The sequence below is a fragment of the Podarcis melisellensis genome (assembly GCF_964234715.1).
Source record: "Podarcis melisellensis genome assembly, chromosome: 13".
Taxonomy (NCBI): domain Eukaryota; kingdom Metazoa; phylum Chordata; class Lepidosauria; order Squamata; family Lacertidae; genus Podarcis; species Podarcis melisellensis.
This window is the reverse complement of record NC_138545.1, coordinates 24,280,548-24,303,901: the sequence shown is the minus strand read 5'-3', so window position 1 is coordinate 24,303,901 and position 23,354 is coordinate 24,280,548. Positions and strand designations below refer to the sequence as shown.

The window sequence follows — 23,354 nt, the reverse complement described above, 5'->3', positions numbered from 1 at the left end:
ACTCCTGTCTTCCACTGCTTTCTCCTCACTTTCACACGACTGCCCTCAGTGTCTAGTTAGGGACTCTCTTTGCTCTTTAGGATTAAGGTGTCTGTACTTGCTGTATGAAGCAGCATTGCCTCTTTTCATTTCCATGTAATAAACCACTATTTCCCTACTTCCTAGAGTCAGAAGTTTTTTTGTTTTTGTTTAACTGATAATGCCATTCACATCTTGACTCCACACAAAAGGTACTAATCCTCTTGGACCTGTGCATTGAGTTGCTGTGTGTGGTGTACAAGCATGTTTGTTCAGACATATATCTCATAACACTCTTTTTACCTTCTGATCAGTTCTGAAGACATCATCCCCTCCTCTTCTTCAGACCATTGCATACCCCTGCTTAAATCTTTAACCAAATTTCCATGTCTCCCATTCCCTCCTTTTCCCTCCCATTTTCACATTAACTCTCTTTTCCCTTTCACCTTCTTCCTTACTTTTCTCAACTATTCCTTAAACACAGGTTGCCCCATTTCAATCTCGACTCTGCTGCCTGCTTTGCAAATGAACACTACTACATAAAGGCTTTCACTTGAACCAAAGTGTCGGGGGGGGGTGAGGACCCTACTATTAGCATTCAACTCCCAACAAACTCTGTCTTTAGTATTTTTTTTTTATTTCATTTACAAATATGACAAGGGCTCGTACCCAAAAATGAAGGAAAATATACAATAACGGCACAACCTATCTTCTATTTCTGAGAATGAACTGTGTTGGAGGTAAGAGGTTCAAGAACACTATGCCTGACTTAGGGGCAGTATAAGATTTCTACAACAGTCGAAAGCTGCCATAAATGTGCATCCATTGCAATTGTTTTTTTAAAAAAAAACTGAAAGAAAAAGAGATGGCAAAAGCAAAGTAAAATTCCATCCGTTCAATTGTGCTAGTATGTCCAGTACTGTTTCCATTATAATACACTCCTTGTGAAGCTTGGGCATTTCATGTCAACAGTTCTTCCATGAGAACTCTTCTTTTCTATCAGAAATCCTTTAAAAAGCTTACAAAGCTTTTCTTTTTTTCAATCTTTATTCACTTTAGACCACTGATTTCTGAAGCATTGCTTTTCTCTGATGGCTTTGGGTCACTGTTTACTGAAGCACTGCCATAAGCTAAAAATGGGTACAATTTGTCAGTGGATTTAATGGGGATAGAATCTAGAAGGAATCTGGGAACACTGGTGTTATAAAATGAGATTTCCCATTGCATACCCCTGCTTAAATCTTTAACCCAATTTCCATGTCTCCCATTCCCTCCTTTTTTGCAATGCTCTCTTTTCCCTTTCACCTTTTCTCAACTCTTCCTTAAACACAGATCACCCCATTTCAGTCTCGACTCTGCTGCCTGCTTTGCACATGAACTCTACTACATAAAGGCTTTCACTTGAACCAGTGTGTGTGTCTGGACACTACTATTAGAATTCAACACCCAACAAACTCTGTTTTTAGTATTTTTTATTTTAAATTTATTTACAAATACGACAAAGACTCATAGACAAAAATGAAAGAAAATATAAGTAATGGTACTATCAATCTTCTATTTCTGAGAAAGATCTGTGTTTGGAGGGAAGAGTTTCAAGAACAGTATGCCTGATTTAGGGGCAGCATATGATTCCTATGACAGTCAAATTTGTGCCGTAAATGTGCAATGGTTTAAAAAAAAAGAAATGGCAAAAGTAGAATATCCATCAGTTCAGTCGTGCTAGCATGTACTGTTGCCACTTTTTTACCCTCCTTGTGAAGCTTGGGCATTTCATGCCAACAGTTCTTCCCGGACAACTCTTCTTTTCTTATGGAAATTCTTTAAAAAGCTTTTCTTTAATGGCTTTGGACCCCTATTTTCTGAAGCATTGCTTTTCTCTGATGACTTTCGGTCACTGTTTTCTGAAGCACTGCCATAAGCTAAAAATGGATACAATTTGTCAGTGGATTTAATGGAGATAGAATCTAAAAGGACTTTGGCATCTTTGATGCTATAAAATGAGATTTCCCATTTTTCTTGATCCAGTAACAAACCAATCACTGAATAAGGCACATGCGGCTTCTTTTCAATCTCTTTCTCACACGGACCGCAAAAGAATTTTCCTTGGCTGCTTTTGAGAGCCCAGCAGCCATCCTGAAAGGACTTAACAACCCTTTTCTCCCTGAATTTGTCCCTTTCAGCCTGAGTCAGCACCCCCAGCTCCCAGTCCAACCTCTCTCCCACCTCCACCTCCCAGTAGTGTTTCCCAGCAGCATAACCTTCTTTCCCCACAAAAATCCATCTTCCCATAGAAGTGAGAGGTTGAAGGCTGGCTTTTTCTTTATCCTCACTGATGCTGATTTCTGGATGTTTATAATATGAATCCAAAGTGACAGAAACTATAAGGGAAGCAATCACAGGGAGAAAGGAAACCATGTTTAGTTCAGGAGCAGTAGATGTTTCAGTCTGCTGTAGAAAACACATTTTATTTCATAGCTGACCAATTATAGTTACTGCACAACTTGGATACAGAAACTTCATTTGTTTGTCTATATAGAAATGCCAACACACTTGTGTAGGAACTCAGTACAATAAGAAGACATGGCTGTAGAGGTCTTGTCATCACACCTTCCCCTGTTTCAGAATGTTTTTGGGGGGTTTTTAATTTTACATTGTGTATCTGTTTTCTGCCCTGGGCTCTTTTGAGATTAATAATAATACACATGAGAAAGAGCTCCAGTGCTGACTTCTCTATACAGACAGCCACATGCAAAGTACAGTCCTAAAGAAATCTGTTATCTCAGTTCCTCTCTGGTCTGTGTGCATGTCGGCTCTGCACTTTCATACAACTGGAGCAAGGATAGGACAGTTTTAGTCTTCCTGAAGTAGAATTCTGATTGCCTCAGAATTAATTAAAACTATGAAAGCACAAATTGAATTAATCCATTGCTACTGTGATGTTTACATATGAAAAAGGACAGCAAGTGAAAAGTCACTGAGTGATGACATTTGAGTCATGTATGCACATCCATGCGTTAAGCCTAATCATGACAGTTTCCTTACCTGCGTATTGCTGAGCTCTTCTAGCCTCTACAAGCAGATGAGAAAATTTATCAATCATAGAGAACAGAGAAACATTTATGAAACAAGTGAAAAACCCAGAATTTTTCAGAATTGAATAAAGTGATTTAGACCCAATTAACATACTAGAAAACAATACTTCAGTACAGAACAATCATTGCCTCATCAAAAGCCATCTGCCTTACCCAGTTCATTGATGATTTGACCTGAAGTGAAAGAATATTCCATTTAGTGATATCATTGTCAAAATATATGGGATTGCACATCATGACAAACTTAGTCCACATCCTCAACTTATATTTTTTATTATTCCATGACTACCCCTAAAGCATCCGCAGTTTGTTAAGGATGCTGAAAGCTGTTAGGAGATGCCTTATAGAGCTACAATTCCCACGGTGGTTTAACCATCAATCCTCTGGAAAGTGCAGCTCTGTGAGGGTAAATATAATAATAATAATAATAATAATAATAATAATAATAATAATAATAATAATAATAATAATTTATTATTTATACCCCGCCCATCTGCCTGAGTTTCCCCAGACACTCTGGACTGCTCCCAATCGAGTGTTAAAAACAATACAGCATTTAACATGTAAAACTTCCTTCCAATGTCTTTTAAAAATAGTATAGCTGCTTATTTCCTTGACATCTGCTGGGAGGGCGTTCCACAGGGTGGGCCCCACTACTAAGAAGGCCCTCTGTCTGGTTCCCTGTAACCTCACTTCTTGCATTGAGGGAACTGCCAGAATGCCCTTGTGCTGGACCTCAGTGTCCGGGCAGAACAATGGGGGTGGAGACGCTCCTTCAGGTATACAGGTCCGAGGCCATTTAGGGCTTTAAAGGAAAAGTGGTTGTGTGTGTTTCCTTACAGCTCCCAGCACCCTTAACAAATAACAGTTCCAAGATGCTTTGGGGAAAGCTATTACTGATAAAGTGGTATAATATTGCTTTAAATGTATGGTGCAGATGTGATCTTGATCACACTTTGGTTCTACTGAAATTAAAGTAAGAAATTAGTCATGGTGACTTATTTGTCCCATTGATTTAAAGGTGGACTAAGTGCAACTAGGGGACGCGGGTGGCGCTGTGGGTAAAAGCCTCAGCGCCTAGGACTTGCCGATCGAAAGGTCGGCGGTTCGAATCCCCGCGGCGGGGTGCGCTCCCGTCTTTCGGTCCCAGCGCCTGCCAACCTAGCAGTTCGAAAGCACCCTCGGGTGCAAGTAGATAAATAGGGACCGCTTACCAGCGGGAAGGTAAACGGCGTTTCCGTGTGCGGCTCTGGCTCACCAGAGCAGTGATGTCACGCTGGCCACGTGACCCAGAAGTGTCTTCGGACAGCGCTGGCCCCTGGCCTCTTGAGTGAGATGGGCGCACAACCCCAGAGTCTGGCAAGACTGGCCCGTACGGGCAGGGGTACCTTTACCTTTTAAGTGCAACTAACGTAATCTGGATCCAATCTAAGAAAAATATTTTGCAGGGTAAACTCATAATAATATTCTATATTTGGAATTCTATATAGTACTAACTATACATGAAATAAATTCTGATCCAAATTGCAAAATACAGTACTTTCTCCTACCAAAATGCATGTCACCATCCTACTCCTTCCCTGTTAATTCAATCCCCAATCCCTGCCTCCAAATCCATACATCAAATTTTGTCTCACCAAAACGGTATTTCAATTCCTGAACACCTATAAAAGAATGACTTGAATTAATACAATGAAGAGTTAAGAAAATAAACGAGAAGAAGCAAATGACTAAGATGTGAGGTCAGGCTACGCAACTGAAAATCCATATAGGTCATATGTTGCTTTCAGTGCATGCTAGATGCAAAACCCACAGTGCTGCTCCCCTTGATCCCCCCCCAACAACCCCTTGTTCCTTGCCACTGCCAGGCATCCACCACCTGGTGCTCCCCACTGCTGGCTGTTCATCTCCTCCTTCCCCACTGCATCCATGTCCCTCCTATATATATCTTGAAAACTGTTATTATCACATATAAACTTTTATGATAATGAGTTATTTTACTGCCCCAAGAACAATGAATGATTCATCAGCTCAACATAAAGTAATGTTATTTATTTAGCAGTCAATTGGTGAGCCTGTTCCCCATGCTCTTTATTCTACTAGGAACATGGATTTGTTTATTTCATTTTCTATTTTTAAAATAATTTTTATTAAAGATTTTCTTGGGTTATAAATGCGTTGTCTCTATTTTCAGGTCACAGAGTCATTTTGAGATGTATATCCAACCCTTCCTCCCAAATGCCTATCTGGAGATCTGGAAGGGGGAAAAACCCCAAAGGCTCTCTCAGTGCCAACCCAAGTCTGCTGCCCTTTGGTTCTGTATCAAGGAGCTGGTAAGAAAGGCTCACATAAGTGCAGGAAAGAAGCTTGCAGTTTATCAAAGACTACATGCACTTTGTAGTTCGTTATTCATTCAAAGGACACTCACTTGCTTGTCCTGTGCGTTTCTCAGCTTCTACAACAATAAATGAAAAAGAGTATATCGTAGCACACATGTACCCAGCTTTTCCTTCAGTTCCTGGGATACTTAGTTTAATTTGATCAGAACACTAGCCTGAAGCAGCCCATCCTCCATTCATTGTAATTTTATAGCCTCTGTCTTCCTTTTACAATTGTGCAGATTACCTTCCTATGGATACCTGTATGATGTGTTCTGTTTTCATAATAAAACCTGCTGTCAAAACCACACAGGGAAGCAAATTCCTTTTAATTTAGCTTGTGCCCAGCACAAAAAGAACCCTATACAGTGGCACCTTGGGTTACATACGCTTCAGGTTACATACGCTTCAGGTTCAGACTCCGCTAACCTATAAATATTATCTCGGGTTAAGAACTTTGCTTCAGGATGAGAACAGAAATCGTGCAGCAGCAGCACAGTGGCAGCAGGAGGCTCCATTAGGTAAAGTGGTGCTTCTGGTTAAGAACAGTTTCAGGTTAAGAACAAACCTCCAGAACGAATTAAGTTCTTAACTCGAGGTACCACTGTACTTATTTGTCCATAATTTGGAAGATTTCTTTCCCAGATGTACTTCTCTCATATACACTGTTTTCATATATGACTGTAAAACAACAAGGCAACTTATGTGGCTTCTTGTTAGCTACCTCAAACGGAAAGCCTACTCTTTCAGAAACACTACAGCAATATTCTTTTTACTTTTGGAAGAATTCATCCCTCTTGAATGGGGGGGGGAAACCTATACCTGACAATTTCATCCACTTCTGCCAAAAATAAAGATTAAATACCAAAAGGAAAAATAAGCAAAGTTAAAGCTTTCTACCGAGCACAGAGGACAAAAAACAAAATCAACATCAAAACAAAATCTTGGGCCTCTTTGCCTGTAATTTGGCAGAAGTTATTCCTTCTGGAAGTACTGGCTGTGCTCCATTGGATGTGCTCCAAAAGGCATGTTGTGGATCATCCCAGAGACTCACATGGGAGATACAGGAAAGTGATGACCAGCTCATCAGCCAAGCTCAGGAGAGCTGTAGCCATTGACAGAGGGGAGAGGCAGAGGGGAGGGAGATTGGGCTGCAATTCTGCTAGGGTGGAAATGGTTCTTCCTGATTTAGCTTCTGCATGAGAGACTTCTCTCTAGCAGTGGATCTGAAAAAAGCAGGAGGCAGAAGATGGCTTTTGGCAGATCTGCCATGAAAATTACTTGAGCCAGTCAATGTTTCAGTTGTGACCATACATAGGCAGTGGCAGGGCTTGCCCACAATGTTTTACCACTTGAATTCCTGGTACATTATAAGGCACATGTTAAGACCAGAGCAATACATATATTATTCTCCCTCTTTTTATGCCCCCCAACATATAAACAAGATCACATATCTCTTCCTTGGCTTTCTCTTCTCTAGCTAATGGATCTAGTTTATCTTTTACTTTTTTTGATATATCTGGAAGACCCTTAACAGCCCAACTCCAAGTTGTCAGCATTATGGAATTTGAAATGCCTCTTGCACTTGTCAATTTGAACATGGTTCCAGGAGTAAAACTTCATAGCAGTACGAAATGCCTAGACAGGAGATGAATCAATGAACCTATACTGCAGAAATATGATATGATATGATAATCTTTATTGTCATTGTCCCATACAGAACAAAGAAATTGAAAAAATCTACATCAGACATTCAAAAACCAACAAGCTTGCTATCCCAGTTGGGCTTTTGAAATCTTGCAAGGATAGAAGAAATCCCGCCAATATAAAAAAGGGAGCTTGAAAAAAGGGAAACTATCTCATCTTACCTATTGCTTCGATTGCATGATTTCGGTCTGAAAAGAGTGATAGCAAAATGTTAGTCATACACACTCTATACATACAATTAAGTATGATTAATCATGGCTTTACTTGCACTGATATAGCTAAAGGGTTATCTTTTGTGGGGAGTGTCCCTTCTACTACTCTGCCTGTTAGCTACTATTGCCAACACAACTACTATTAATAATACAAGTTATGGTATATAAAGCATTAGATCAGGGGCGTAGGAAGGGGGAGCGGAGGGGGCGGTGCGCCCTGGGTGCGACTCTCGGAGGGGTGACAAGATGGCCCCTGCCTCCCCCCAGAGAGAGAGCAGACGAGGGTGCGCACAGTCCGTATGGGCTGCCACTCTTGCGTGCCATCCATACGGAATGCTGCTCACGCGGCAGCCTGTATGGACTGCGCATGTGCAGCATCCCGTACAGTCACCGCACATATGCAGTCCATACGGGCTGCGCTGCCCCCCAGAGAGGGTTCTTCCACCACTGCATTAGCTTGACAAGGTATGTTGAGGATGTGACAAGATTATTCCCTCCTTGCTCAACCCAACCTCTGCTTTGAATTGTTTCACTCACCAGGGCTACTGTATGACCATCCAGTCATATAGCTATTCCAGCTCATTAAGTTTTGCCAGGTAATAAGATCATTTTTTTAAAAACTTATTCTGTGGTTTACTCATTTATTGTGGTTAAAATTTTGCTATTTTTCTCCTGCTACTCTTTACTGGGCTTTTAAAAAAGTTTTACTGTTAGCCTGAAAACAATACTGATAGGGGAGGCATATGCTAAAAATATAAACAATTATGGAACACTACTATAGAAGAAGTGAATCTTTCTTAGAGGCATTTACCAGCTTGTGCTTCAGTCATCTGTTTTTCTGCAGAAAACAAAATGCATTGCAACATTATTCATTTATTTACTGAACATTATATGCCGCTCTGTATCTGTTTAGAAAGATTCGTAGACCACAATCATAAAGCTTTTAAAGTGATGCACACACTGAAACTATTGGTAAAACACAGCTAAACTCAGTTAAAACCCACAAGACTGATTAAAAAGTATACAAATGATAAATATCACTGAAACAGAGCATAGATAACTACTTAAATATATATCTGGGGAGACTTGCTGAAATCAAGAAGTTTGTAGCACCTGTAAAAGTGCAAGTTCTGTGGACTGAAACATTCAACTTGGCATGTAAAGTGGTTCCAGATCGTTAATGGCTTTACATACTAATAGCAATACCTTCAATTTAGCTTAGTAACAAAGCTGCAGCCAGTGCAGCCAGTATTGCAGCATTCTGCACTGACTGCAGTTTCCAGATCAACCACAAGAGAAGTCCTGTATAGAATGAATTACTAGGGTCTTGGCATTTCCAATGACTGATCTCTTGTGGTCAACCTATCACAGTTCAGGAATGATTCTAGCTGTGGCACCTGCCCAAGTTGACAAAAGGCACTCCTAGCCACCAAGGTCACCAGGGATTCAAGTGGCAATATTTAAGGTAGGTGTCATTTCCAGAAAGAGAAAGCATGCATTTAATGCTTCTCTCCAAAACAACCAGAAATTAATTATAGCCATTATGGATTTCCCCACTTCTTGGTTACATTTAACAAGTCATAATCAAAGTAGACTCACTATAATCAGTGATCTTATTGCAATTGATCCTACAGCTCTCAGCAGGAAGATGATGTCTGAGCATGACTTCATCTACCAGACCCTCCAAGTGTCCCTCTTTTCAAGGACGCCCCTGATTTAGAGAAGCCGTCCCAGTTTCTGATTTGATCTCAGGGTGTCCCACTTTTCCTTAGTTTGTCCCTATTTTCATTGAAGAAATGTTAGAGGGTTTGGAGTTATTTGACTCCCAAGGTGTCTGAAGGCAATCCTGTATAGTTGGGTTTTTTTAATGTTTGATTTTTTTATTGCGTTTTTATATATGTTGGAAGCTGTTCAGAGTGGCTGGGGCAACCCAGTCAAATGTCTGGGGTATAAATAGTAAAATTATCATTATGGAATGGGGCATTCCTATTTTCATCAGAGAAATGTTGGAGGGTATGATTTTAATTGTCCATCACTTAGAGACATCTTTGATACTCAAAATGTATCTTGACTGCCCATCATCAGAAGATCAGATAGCAAAAGTGTGAATATAACTTATTTACAGAAAATATGAATACAATTTTAAATCAACAAATAATCATTTTAAAAGGCAAATGAAACCCCAGAAAAGCTAAATAACAGAATATTCTATGGTTAGCCATAGTTGAATAATAGGGCTTGATCCTCTGTAGAGGTGGAATTTGTTTTCATCCAAGGAAAGGAAAATAGACGTGCCAGGAAATTTGATTTTGATCCTTTATACCTCATTAGTGAACTCCCTGTCCCTTACATAAATGATATGTATAAAATATGTCACTGTCAGTTACTCACCATACTGAGATAACTTCTGATACTTCTCTGAAATAAATATAGCAAATGATAGAAATCAGACAATTTATTTATCTGACAGTCCTTATTTCTCCTAATACACACATTTTTGAAGGCTATTTTCACTAATACAGTGGTACCTCGGGTTACAAACATTTCAGGTTACAAACGCTTCGGGTTACAAACTCCGCTAACCTGGAAGTAGTACCTCGAGTTGAGAACTTTGCCCCAGAATGAGAACGGAAATTGCACGGCAGCTGTGGGAGGCCCCATTAGTGAAAGTGCGCCTCAGGTTAAGAATGGTTTGGGGTTAAGAATGGACCTCTGGAACGAATTAAGTTCGTAACCCAAGGTACCACTGTATATGCATTTTTTTGTGTACACTTTCCCATAATATATTTCAGGTTGAAAAAATGAATCACAAAATTCAATAAATTTGCATTTTGGTTCACATCCTGGTTTGCTGAGTTCAACATAGGTAGAACCACATTAAAATGTAAACTGCACTAAATTTTCCAACTACGGTATCTGTTGGGGAAGTGACTCTGATTGCCTGAAGCAGCTTTTGAACTATGCTCATTTTAGTAGTTTAAGGAGCAATTACTGGCTGTAGTAAATACGTATTGGTTTAACTGGTATGTACCCTATTTCTTCTCTGTATCTAAGAACACATCACTCATTTTAATAAACAAGGGTACAAAAAACCAGAAAGTTTCTGTAACAGTTCACATCTACAGTTTAATGAGATTATGAAAATGGCAGATTTAATACTTACGTCTGACTTTGTACCCAGCACCAACAAGAAGGCAGATGAAAAGCAACAGAATGATTAGGAAGGGTGCTAGCCAAGGGGAAGTGGCAGGGTAAAGGCCATCTGAAACACACATTAAAATATCAGTTACAGAAAAACTAACCTAACCAGAGTCTGATTTCGCCACTCTCCTGCACTGCCCCAAACACTCCTGAACTTCCCATTTTGGGAGGAATTGGCAGAACTAGTGGAAGTTGTGCCAATGGGGGGTGGTGGCTTCAGCTGTGACCTGCCTGCCTCTCTGGTGAATAGTGGCTATGGGAACCAGAAGACACTTTAGCCATTACCCCAGATTATAACTGATGAAATGTTGCTGAGCAGAACTACAGTTCTGGATAATTTGGATAATCCATTCAAAGAGCCTGGTGTACTTCAGAGGCATCAAAATGGAATAAATTTCCCAAACCTCTCTCTTCTTATAGTACTTGTACTGAAAACACATTGAAAGCATTTAACCTCTTGGCCCTTTTGCTTCACCCCTACTCACCAGAAATCAGGATTCTCGATTCACTCTCCATCTCTAGCAGTTGGTTGATGATTTTGCAAGAGACTTCATGGTCAACTCCTGACTCTGTTGTAATGGAACTGGAAACACTGAAGTTCCCTGCCTTGGTCTCTGTGATTGTAGTGTCTGACTGTTTACTTCGGACTTTCCCTTCACTGTCCAGCCAGAAAGCCTTGGGCTTTGGGTACCAACCATTGGAGCTGCAGGCGAGGCCAATCCCCCAGCCTTTATAGTCCACCAAGGCAATGGTGGGCTCTGTTCCTTTTGCTGCAAAAGAAGAACACCACATATTAATTTGCCATTGCTCCAAGTATCATAGAACCTGTCTAGAGTTTCTGCACACTGACCAAATACCAGGAATGATGCATTATTACAGTCAGTTCTTACAGTACACATTTTGTGAAAAGCTACTGTTCAAAATTCCTTTTTTTTGTATTGTATTGTATTGTATTGTATTGTATTGTATTGTATTGTATTGTATTGTATTGTATTGTCAAGCTACAGGATGATTGGTCCTGTCAGTAGTGCTCATGGGTGTGAAGAGATGGAGAAGTCTGAATGAGTGAGTCACTGACCTGGGTTCTACAGTTTTAAGTTTGACAACTTGTATTTCTGAGAATGTATGCTTAATATGGCCCACAGCACATGGTGATGTCCCTGCCTCCTCAGACGTGCTCAAGAAGAACATCCAGGAGTTAGGTGGTGGTGGTGGAGGCAGCAAGGCTTGGCTGCTGCTGCTGCTATTCTTCATGTGCTCCTCTCTCTTCTGCAGCCATGCATCTTGTGCCAAGTGTCCATGCATACTCTTAATCCCATCCTCTGCTAGAACCCTGCCCACTTCCTTTTCTTCCTCTGCTCTCCCTCCCACCACAGAGCCATGGAGAAGGAGGTTAAGTGGCAGACCCACACCCCCCCCCACATACCACATATGCAAAAAAAAAAGCAATTGGCTTCTGTGGGCTTGAAGCCTGTAAGCTTGATGCAGAGTCTTCTAACAACATGGTATTCCCCCAAAGGTGCTCTTGCCTACCTGGAGATTCAAGTCCTCTTTCTGCACCCTGGAGTGGGGCAGGCAAACCTAGAGACTCCAGGTCAGCCCCAGAGGTTTGGCAACCCTAATAATAAGACTAATAAGAATAAACTCACCTGCCAAAACCAACTCAACCACCACTTCATTATACCAGTCTCCAAGGAATATCATACAGGTGTAGTTTCCTTGGTCAGACAGACGGCTTTTCTTCAGAATCAGAGACATGTTTCCTTTACTAAGATCAGTATGGGAAAGCTCAGCTCGACCTCGGTATCTGTTATCCTGTGTTTCTGGCCTGTTTCGACCATAATAGGATTTCACGTCAATTTTTTCTGAGGATTTATCCAAGATCCACTGGACCTGCATGCTGGTGCTTTCTGGTATGCTTGAAGTTATTAATTGACATGGCAGGATAACTTCTTTTCCAAGGAAACCAACTATAGGGTTTTCGGGTGGAATGATCACAAATCGACCTTTGGGGAATAAAAATAATAATCAAAAGTTCACCTTAAATTGACCACTACTGGCAGTGATTCCTCCATGGAATTCTTTTTGGGGGGTGGGAAGATATGGCACCCATGTAAGAAATGTAAGACTCTGCACTCAGGCAGGAAAAACCAGCTTGCCAATAGTACATTTGAAAAGGATCTAGGGGTTTTAGTGGACCACAATCTGAACATGAGTCAACATTGTCATGCAGTAGCAAAAAAAGCTATTGCTATTCTAGGTTGCATCAACTGAAATATAGTCATATCTCAGGTTACAGACGCTTCAGGTTGCGTGTTTTCGGGTTGCACACTGCAACCCGGAAATACCGGAAAGGGTTACTTCCGGGTTTCGGAACTAGTGCATACGTAGAAGCGCCAAATCGCGACCCGTGCGTGCGCAAACGCAGTGTTGCGGGTTGCGAACGCTGCAGGTTGCAAACTTGCCTCCCACATGGATTACGTTCGCTACCCGAGCTTCCACTGTATAATGTCCTGAGGAAGAGAAGCAATAGCCCCACTCTATTCTGCAGAATACTAATGAACTTCAGGACAGTAAGAGTTGTTCAACAGTGGAACAGATCCCCTCGGAAAGTGGTGGACTCTCCTTTATTGGAGGTTTCTAAGCAGAGGTTGGATGGCCATTTGTCACTGATGTTTTAGGAGAGGTTCCTACATTGCAAGAGGTTGGACTAGATGATCCTTGGAGTCCCTTCCAACTCTTGGATTCTATGATTCTAAGAAGCATGTTTTGCTCAGCTGTAATTTGCACCAGTTATCGTCAACATTTTTTGACCCAGAACCTACTTTTAACCCAAACATGCATTTGGAGATTCATTTCTTAGTCTTTTATCACAGATTTGCATGGTGGGAGTACCTATTAGTGGGTTCTGAGCCACCAGTTGAAGACCAATGCTTTACACACAAGCATTACCTCAGAGCTGAACTGCTCACTGCAGTAAACCTTACAAAAGTAGCTTGTTTACCTGCAGTTAGCACATGGGAGATTTGCAGAAAGATCAAGATGCAAACAGTCATTGATGAGGAAGACATGGGTCAAAGATCTGAAGAATAGGACTATACCTGTACAATTGTTGGAAGAAAGAAATCAAATATAAAATTGCAAGATCCACTGGTCACCATTTATTAATTACTGTCAACAGTTCTGTCTACTTTATTTAAATAAATATAGGCATCTTTGTTCATTAATCTTCATGTAATGTACTTTGGCTTTGTTAAAACTTTATTTATGCTATATATACCAAGAATGGTATATTTTATGCAAATCTGTATCTTCTTTTGCAAGTGGGTCAGAGGGTCATATTCAAAACAGTGTTTTGTTTTGTTCTTCCTGGTGGCCAAGCTATTTTTGAATTTTATTTTTCTATTATGCATTTTTGTTATTCTGGTTATCTTGTTTTGGACTTATATTTATATATTTATTGCATTTATTTCACACCACTTTTCAGTCAATGCACTTGAGGTCATTTACAATTTCAAAATAGCAGAACAAAAATGTAGTGACAGAGACCTCTCAGGTTGAATGACAACTCATGGCATTTGCTCCTGGACTCGGCTTCCTTTCCATCTCTCAGGTCAGATGGGACTTTAATAGCCCCAGAGAAGGTGAATGAGGGCTGTCCCAGTAGTTTTTTCAGGCCACCTATCAGGAGCTGATTTGCCATGCTTCCTAGCCTGGGCGCCCCAGTTTCTGATTTTCCTCAAGGAAGACAGTAGCCCTAGGGACACTGGGGGAGGGGCTGCCTCAATGATTCTGTCAAGTCAATTGGGTAGTTTTGTCAGAAATCTGATATGGACTCTCTGGCCTGGGCTCACTTGCTTTTATGGATTAATATGGATAGTGATTTTTTGGTTATGCATTTGATGTGTATTGCTTTGAGCACAAAGTATATGGGGAAATGGTGCACAAATAAAGTGGCAACGATACTGGTAAGTCTTTCTTCACTTTCCCCTAGAGTTGGAAGCAGCTTGAAAAGGAGATTGCTACTTAAATAGTACACATTCAATCCAGTGTCTTTTCATTCAATCCCCTTTTGTCTTTTCTTCTACTCCTTCTCCACAAAAGAAATGTATTGCATATATACTGTAGTAAAAAAGATGAATTCAAAAGCCATCTACTCTGTCTCTATTGTAAGTGGATGATGTTTTTCCCCACATCTTGTCAGCATTTCAGGAAATCGGATGCCCTGCTCCAATATTGTTAAACCACAATACTAAATTTTAAAAGTCACAGGTAAATAGTGTTGTGCAGCATCATCTATGTATGTCACACAGTTACTGCTCTTTCTGTCCTACACCACTCACTAATCCACTTTCCTCATGTAAATGTTGATACAGAGCTTTTCACAACACAACATATTGAGGTATAAGAAATATTCCCAAAATGGGAAACTGCATCCTCTAAAGTGAAAAACAGGTTTTGTAGAAAGGGTCTAGAATTGGCTAGTTATGCATATGCAGTGAAATGAATGACTATATAGGAGATCCATATTTAACTAAAGAGCTTGAAAAGCAGGACAAACCCTTCAAGTTGAGAGATGGTCAATGACATCCCAGACTCAGAAGACCAGGAACTTGGTGGAAAAAAGTCTGAGACGTCCCATGGCAGAGCTAACTCTGTGTGCCAAGGGATAAATATTACTAGCCAGTGTCAAATGGGAGTGGCAAAGAAGCAGCCATTTTATGTCCATTACAAATGAAAGAAGCAACCACCAGTGTTCAGGCTTGTGTGGCGAGGAAGGATCTCTGCAGAAAGGAGAAAGTCACTTTCATTCTTCTTTCAAACACACACACATTTATATTTGTAAACTTACATTTTGCATGGAAGCCCCTGAAATTTATTATCATAAGTATATTTGCAAATGTGACTTGAAAGTTTTTACACGAAGATAAACTAATCCTATATAGTAGCACCTTAAAGACCAACTAAGTTAGTTCTTGGTATGAGCTTTCGTGTGCATGCACACTTCTTCAGATACCAAGAGGTATGAGCTTTCGTGCATGCACACGAAAGCTCATACCAAGAACTAACTCAGTTGGTCTTTAAGGTGCTACTGGAAGGAATTTCTTTTTGTTTTGACTATGGCAGACCAACACGGCTACCTATCTGTAACTAATCCTATATATCCTGAATGGAAGCAAAGGAAAAGCTCCTCTCCTTTCACCTGGCCACCAATTCGTCATTAAACAAACACATTCCAATAACTAAAAAAATTAAATGTAATTCTGGAAATATTTTTCTTACCTTGTAGCAAACTGTGAGATTTGTTCATCAGTTCCTGTACCTTGTTCCCACTTCAGGTGGACCTGTGTTACGGAAATTATTTACTTTTATTTTCCTGCTCTGCATCAAGATAAGTAACTGCCAACAATTTGCTCTATGGTTAATGGCCCTGTGACAGTCAGCACCTGCCTCCAAAGGATAAAGGAGTGCCCAATGCAAACACTATGCTTGTCCCAAGCAAACTCTATGCTCAACCGATACTTATAGAGCTAATGCAGTGATGACAGGGCTTCATTTGAAAGGACAGTCCTACATGAACGGCTCTCTACCCCAAGTCTGGTTTAAAGGTAACCTTAAGAAGGGAGAACAGAGACCTTGAAGTACTGCAGCAACAATTAGCCTCAGGAACAACAGCCCAAGCAGTCACACAAGTCTCCTGGTCACAGTCGTCCGTTCTATGATGAGCTGTGTTGAATTTCTATTTAAAATATAGCAATTATTTCTAAATTTGCATCCACATGTAATGTATAAATCAGAACATGCAAACTGATGCCGTCTTTTCCTGATTTGTTTATGCTACTAATGTTAAAGGAGGAGATTCAGCAGCGTATGCAGGCACACAGCTCATTCATTCTAAATCATGATAGACCAGGCAATCTGAATTTATGCAGTGAATGTGCAGCTTGGCCCTGTTTATTGCCTTGCTTGCTACAAATCTATTTCTACTCAGCTATGGTTTCTTTCTTCTCAATAATTTGATGTGATTGGCATCCACATGGAAGAGTGCGCTTTCAATGGTGAGGTCAGACTGTTGGAAAGTTACAGCAGCTGCTGTGGCTGTGGAAACTGATACCAGGGACACATGTTTTCCTGTGGTTGTGCTGCTGTAGAGGCTTATGGCATTTATTCTCTCTGTGCTCCTCTTAGCAGTTATTCCTCCTCTGGTCACTGCTGTGGATGTACAACCTGACTGTCTGTCTCCAGGCACTGCGGTCATCTGCAAGGGATTCCCATGTGACCGGGTTAATGTTGGCAGCCTTCATGACACACCTACAGACATTTGATGTACACAACTACATTTACTCTTAGATCCTGAGATTGAGAAATGGCATCTGTCAAGAGCACACAATGTCAAGTTCTCATGGGCTTTCTTCCTGGAGGTATGTCTCATTGTGCCACCACCAAAGGGTTCTTTAGAGCAGGTACAATGGAAATGTGGGCACAGCCCAAGGTGTACTAGCTGCTGACAAGGTAGAACAGCACCTGAGCCATTGAACTGGTAAGTGGTGGCTCTGCAGGATGGCTCCACTGTCCCCAATGAGGTCCACTGATGGATACATCTAACAGTAGTCTCTTGCTTGTGGATAACCCTATTGGCTCTCTCCACTGGTTAGAATTCAGGGTCCAACATCTTCTGAAGGGTATCAGGTTTGAGAAGGTTGATTTAAATCCATATGACGGATTTAACTGTGCCACTCTCTTATAGTTTACCAGTATATTTAAATCTCTGCTTCTAAACACACACTGTTTTTTGTTGTGGTGTAAGACTTTCCAGTAACTCCCCCTTTCACTGTCCAGCTTTCAGGTACATGGTTCTCAAAGTTTCCTTCAGAACTTTTGTTTTCTTCACCTTTGCTCAATGGTAACATGACATGCAGCGCACCCAGTAAACTAACAAGGCTTTCAGCTAAACAGCTGGTGAAATCCAGATATGTTATGTGCTTATGTAAGATTTACTATGGGCAGCTGTAATATATATGTGACCTGTGGACTTCTTGGATATTGTTGGTGTGTGTGTGTGTGTATAAATATTACTAGAACCACTTTATATGAGATTAAGAATGGACTCATTTCCTACTCGGCTTGTTAAAGTATTATCATTGTTGTTGTTTTGTATTTGAATTTCAAACTTCATGAGTCTAGACATTTGAAAGTGAAACAGGGGCACCCACATTTAAGGTAGTGGCTTCAGCGCACTCTGGGACTTCCCAGGTATGCAAAAGTGGATGTATTTTATAGATAGATGATAGATAGATAGATAGATAGATAGATAGATAGATAGATAGATAGATTCTTTATTGTCATTACACAAGTGCAACATTGCACAAGTACAACGAAATTGGATGCCATCCCTTAAAAACAACAAAAGCAAAAACAACAACAACAACCAAACAAACCACATTCCAGCCACACCCACACCCACACCCATCAAACTCCCAGGTCACACTATCGAGTTACAGCATTCAAAAAGGCCACAGCTCTTGGATAGAAACTATTTTTCAGTCTATTTGTCCTTGACTTGATGTTTCTATATCTCCTGCCAGAAGGCAGTAGTGCAAACAGACTGTATCCCGGGTGAGATGAATCCTGCAGGATGTTGTTTGCTTTCCTAAGACAACGGGAACCGTACAGTTCTTCCAATGATGGGAGAGGATGACCAATAATCCTTTGGGCTGTGGTTATGACCTTCTGGAGCACCTTCTTCTCCCTAGCTGTACAACTGGAGAACCAAGCACAAATACAGTATGTGAGAATGCTCTCTATGGAGCCTCGGTAGAAGGACACCAGCAGTCTCTCACTCAGATTGTTCTTCTTTAAAAGTCTGAGGAAATAAATTCTCTGCTGGGCCTTCTTCACCAGAGCAGTGGTGTTTGCGCTCCAAGTCATGCCCTGATCGATAGTCACTCCCAAAAACCTGAATTCCGCCACCCTCTCCACCCGTTCCCCGTTGATATACAAGGGCTGAATGTCCGCCTTTTTTTTCCTGTAATCCACCACCAATTCCTTGGTCTTAGCCGTATTAAGAGCCAGATTGTTCTCTTCACACCAAACACAGAGCCGCTCCACCTCGTCCCGATAGGCGGACTCATCCCCTCCTGAAATGAGCCCCACCACCGTAGTGTCATCAGCAAACTTGATGATTTTGTTGCTGGAATAGATGGCTGTACAGTCATACGTATAGAGAGTATAGAGCAGGGGACTCAACACACAACCCTGTGGTGAGCCGGTGTTAAGGCTAAGGGCTTTGGACATATGTGACCCTACTCTAACCCTCTGAGAACGTTCTGACAAAAAATCCAAAACCCAGAGACAGGTGGAGTTGGAGAGTCCAATCGCCTCTAGCTTGGACACCAGTCTATGGGGGAGGATAGTGTTAAAAGCAGAGCTAAAATCCACAAACAGCAGCCTCACATAACTCCCTGGCTGCTCCAGATGGGACAGAGCAGCATGGAGAGTGGTGGTGATAGCGTCTTCTGTGGATCTATTTGCCCTGTATGCAAACTGGTAGTTGTCAAAAGTTGATGGAAGACAGGAAATAATGTGACGGCGCACCAGTTTCTCAAAACACTTCATGATGATTGGAGTCAGTGCAACTGGTCTGTAGTCATTCAAACTACTGATTGTGGGTTTTTTAGGCAGAGGAACAATAGTTGACGACTTCAGGCAGGGTGGGACAATAGACTGGTGTAAGGACTTGTTGAAGATCTTAGTAAAGACCCTCGCCAGCTGATCCGCACAGCCCTTCAACACCTTTCCAGTGATGCCATCAGGTCCAGCAGCCTTCCTCGGATTCACCATCCTCAATACCTGTCTCACCTCGTATTTTATATAAAACATGAAATGAGAACTGAGACTATTCATTGGCTTCCAGGACCATGAGGCTGTCAGTGGGGAAGCAGAAATCAGCCTCTTGAGCCCCAAACACTATAAAGTATCCTTTAGGGAGAATTACAGTGGGATGACTACCAGAAACTGTTCCCACATAAAGAGCAGTAAAGCAGTTAGGCTGGGGGTGGGGAGGGGCTGTTGCTGTCTGTAGCCCCTATCCCTGAAGTGAGTGTGGGCCCAAGTTTTGAGAATTAGGCCCTAAGTCACATGATCATGCTAGATTGCATTTGGAATAAGTGCACACCTCTCCTTGCCCCATAATGTCCCTACCATCCCCTTTTTACACTAACACTGACTTATGTTTCACCAATAGGGATTTATGCTGATATATATCTCTAGCTCAGCCAAAACATGGATCTTAACCAGCATTGCCCTGGCTCAGCCCTGACTCAGCTGGGAAAATCTAATAACAATAACAATTATAATTATAATATATTTATATGCCACCCATCTGACTGAGTTACCCCAGCCACTCTGGGTGGCTTCCAACAAATTAAAACACAACACGATATGAAACATTTAAAACATCCCTATACAGGGCTGCCTTCAAATGTCTTCTAAAAGTCAAATAGTTGTTTATTTCCTTGACATCTTCTGGGGGGGTTGCACAGGGCATGCACAACTGCTGAGGGCTCTCTAAAGTCTCTTATTCAGACAGATCCTGGGCTTCGACCGCACTGCTATTTTAGAATATAAGATAATCTCCAACATTCTCAGGTGTGAAGGAGAGATTGATTACTTCATCTTCCTATATAACAAAGCAATAGGCAAAATACATTTGCCTCTATTTCTATGCTTTCTATGATATCCATATTTATAGGCCTGCAAGCAAGCAGAATTCCCAGGTATTTCTATTGTGTTGAACAGATAAGTGTACCATTATTAACACAACAGAATGAACATCACTTTTGTAATTCCATCGACCTGTGGTTACATCATTTAATGTTTGACATTACCAATGAAATTGCAATCAGACACAACCATGAGGATATGGTAAAATTTGAAGGTTAAGTGCATATAACAGTAGGAAAACATATAAAGGATCCTTGCATGGTTAGAGGCAGGAAAGAGTAAATAAAATAAACAGAAAATCGGATGAAAATCTTCTCAGATCTTCTGGGGGCTGTAAAGCTTCCAAATTCCTCCAGTTCTAGCACTTTCAAACTTCTTCCATATTATCAGTTCCCGTAAATTGTTGTGCATTGTGAGGATGCTGCATCATCATATGAAATGTTGGAGGTCTCACAGGCAGGTTGCGTGTACAATGGAGTAATAGTTGCATAGGCTGTTGTTTCTGTATTTCGGGATGGTGATCGCTTGGAAATTGGGGGGGGGGGAAATAACAGTTACCTACTGATATTGGCCGTTTGGCAGAAGTAATTTGGGGCCAATTGTTGTTATGGCAAGAAAAAACTGTCTGGAATATCTGGAATATATTTGCAGTATTACACAGTATTCCAGGGTCCTTGGTACATTGGTGAACCCAGAGGGGGTGTGAGTGGGGCAAACTACAATAGTCCACTTCCTTTGGTAAAAACAGGCCAATGAGAGCTTGTCTGAGGCCCAGAGAGGGAGTTTTGTTAGAATAAAGTTCTTGGCATGACAGTGTAAGTCCCGCAGGCCCCTGGCACCCCCCCCCCAGCCAGCCAGTGTTATGGGGCTATCTGTTTAGCCCATTTTAGTGTTGGCTAAGTTCTAAAATCTTCCTGGATGTTTGAACTGTGTATTGACAAATGTACTTTTTCTGACTGACGGTCGAATAAAAGGTTGATGATGATGGCATGACAGTGTAAGTCCAGCAGACCCCTGACACCCCGCCTCCCCCTCCCCCTAGCCAGCTTAGCCCTCCGAGTCCTGGGGCAAGTGTACTGAGCAGCCCCCTACCCCTGAAAAGCCCTGGGTAATGCACTATATAAACCCCAGATTTGGCTGAGATGTTTTACTCACCGCTGTTTGGAGGCGTCCTGTAAGTTTGGCATCTGAAGACAAATTCACAGTTAGTCTAGTCACACAGTACATCTTGAAAGATGTGTATAAGTATGTGTACTTCTGCATACAATCGTAACATGTATCAACTTTTTAGGAGTGGTTCATCCCTCTTTCCTGAAGCTATCATTTGCTTCAAAGACAACAATTCCTAAAGACAATTGTATCCTAAAATGAAATTCTGCCTTTCATACACAAACCTCCAAGGGAATGTATAACAATACTAAAAAGTTACACCTGAATTCAAAGTTCTTAATCCTTCATTTTAGATATTTCAAGCACACATTACAGTCACATGATTAAGTGAAGTGCATATCTCTCTTCCTCGTTTTTCAGCAGAAACATGTATATACTCGGGGGCGGCTAGGGGGCGCATCGGAAGATGGCCAACAATACCATCTCTCCGGCTCACACGAGGTAATTAAGAGGCTGTTATGGGAGTATGCAGCCTCCCTCGTTACCCCAAGGGAATGGGGAACGCTGCCTTGCCTGCTGTGCCCATAATTCACCCCGGATTCGAAAGGGGGTGAGGGCACTAGGCACAAAAGCCCTCATGTGGGTCAGCTCTCCTGGACGCTGTCTCTGATCTCTGCAGCTAGTTTCGGGAGCTCAAAATAAACAATCAGAACGGAAGCAAACGAACATACTTCGAGCGAAGATTGGGAGTAAAGACTGCTAACTAAAGGGATCTCTGGGAAGTGGAGCAACGGACTGGACTTAACAATAAATTAAGAAGAAGAATAAATCAAAAAGAAGATTCATCAGAGGATTGGTATGTCAGAGCGAGACTGAAAAGGGGGGGGAGAAAAACTTTTCTTTTTTGTTTTATGTGAGTACCCAATAACTCTCCCTCCCAAAAAAAGAATTGTTGCCATTACTAATCACAAGCAGGAGAATTAAGAACTGTGTGGAAATTAATTACTATGCAAAGACATGGCTTATAGGAACATCGGGAAACGAAAGTAAGTCCTTTGTGACGCACTCATAAAGACAGATTTATCATGGCAGGACCGCTCACAGGAGGAACCAGAGGGAGGGGGACTATGGCTGTTTACTATGTTGGAGTGTGTTGGAGTGTGGGTTCGGCCTAGCAAGGCCCCCTGAGAAAATTTATGACGGAGCGGCAGGCCTGGGGAGATTAGGACAGACTGTTGGAATGTTTTGTACGGAGGTGTCGAAATGGCATCTGTCCACTTTTATGGCTCTTGGATGAGTGTAAAATCCACACATAATAAAACAATGTTTGTCTTCAACCCGCTTGTGGAGACTATCAGAGATCACAAAGAAAGGAATATATGATAACAACAGGAAGATGAAGAAAACAACAAAGAGAAGATTGACCAGAACTGTGAATATTATTTTGACAGAACTGTGTAATTAAAGCAGCAGCAAGAGAGATGATTGGATCCCTTTCGGAGCTCGAAGCATGGGTACGCCCAACAAAAATTGTAAAAATTTGGCTGTGAAATTTGGAATTATTGTGATTTGGAACTAATGTGATTTGACTGGCCTGTTAATAAAAATTATTTTAAAAAAAGAAACAAGAAACATGTATATACTCGTTTTTAGAGCATTTTTCCACAATCACAAAGTCTGCAAACTTAACTGTTAAGACCAAAAAAGATAAAGCTGCTAAACATTTTGTAGATCCTCTGATTGTGTGCTAGACTTGTGTTATGATTTGTGATGCAAGTGTGGTTGTCATGACCTTCAGTCCAAAGGGAGAAAAGAATTATCTTACATTGAACTTCTTCAGAGATCAGGTTTCTGCTGTTGTCCTTGACTGCAGTTCCTTCCCTAAGAAAAACAAGAGGCAAATGCATTTGTGA

At 41.3% G+C, this 23,354-nt stretch overlaps 1 protein-coding gene and 1 long non-coding RNA gene across 2 annotated transcripts; both read right to left on the bottom strand.

Annotated features, from left to right (window-relative positions):
* Positions 1-1,788: 1,788 nt before the first annotated feature.
* On the bottom strand, positions 1,789-16,085 carry LOC309354776 (butyrophilin-like protein 9; the record flags this gene model as incomplete). The annotated part of the gene is made up of 11 exons (XM_081885047.1): positions 15,892-16,085; positions 13,613-13,709; positions 12,258-12,614; positions 11,094-11,378; positions 10,571-10,669; positions 9,799-9,825; positions 8,219-8,245; positions 7,357-7,383; positions 5,539-5,565; positions 3,061-3,087; positions 1,789-2,396 (listed from the first exon to the last, which is right to left on the bottom strand). Exons 2-11 carry the CDS (start codon positions 13,677-13,679, stop codon positions 1,789-1,791), a joined length of 1,551 nt encoding a protein of 516 aa, XP_081741173.1. The 5' UTR covers positions 13,680-13,709; positions 15,892-16,085.
* Positions 16,086-20,544: 4,459 nt separating this feature from the next.
* LOC309355981 lies at positions 20,545-23,343 on the bottom strand. Its single transcript, XR_014162680.1, has 3 exons — positions 23,267-23,343; positions 21,487-21,518; positions 20,545-20,855 (listed from the first exon to the last, which is right to left on the bottom strand). It is a non-coding gene; the product is annotated as an uncharacterized lncRNA (long non-coding RNA).
* Positions 23,344-23,354: the final 11 nt, after the last annotated feature.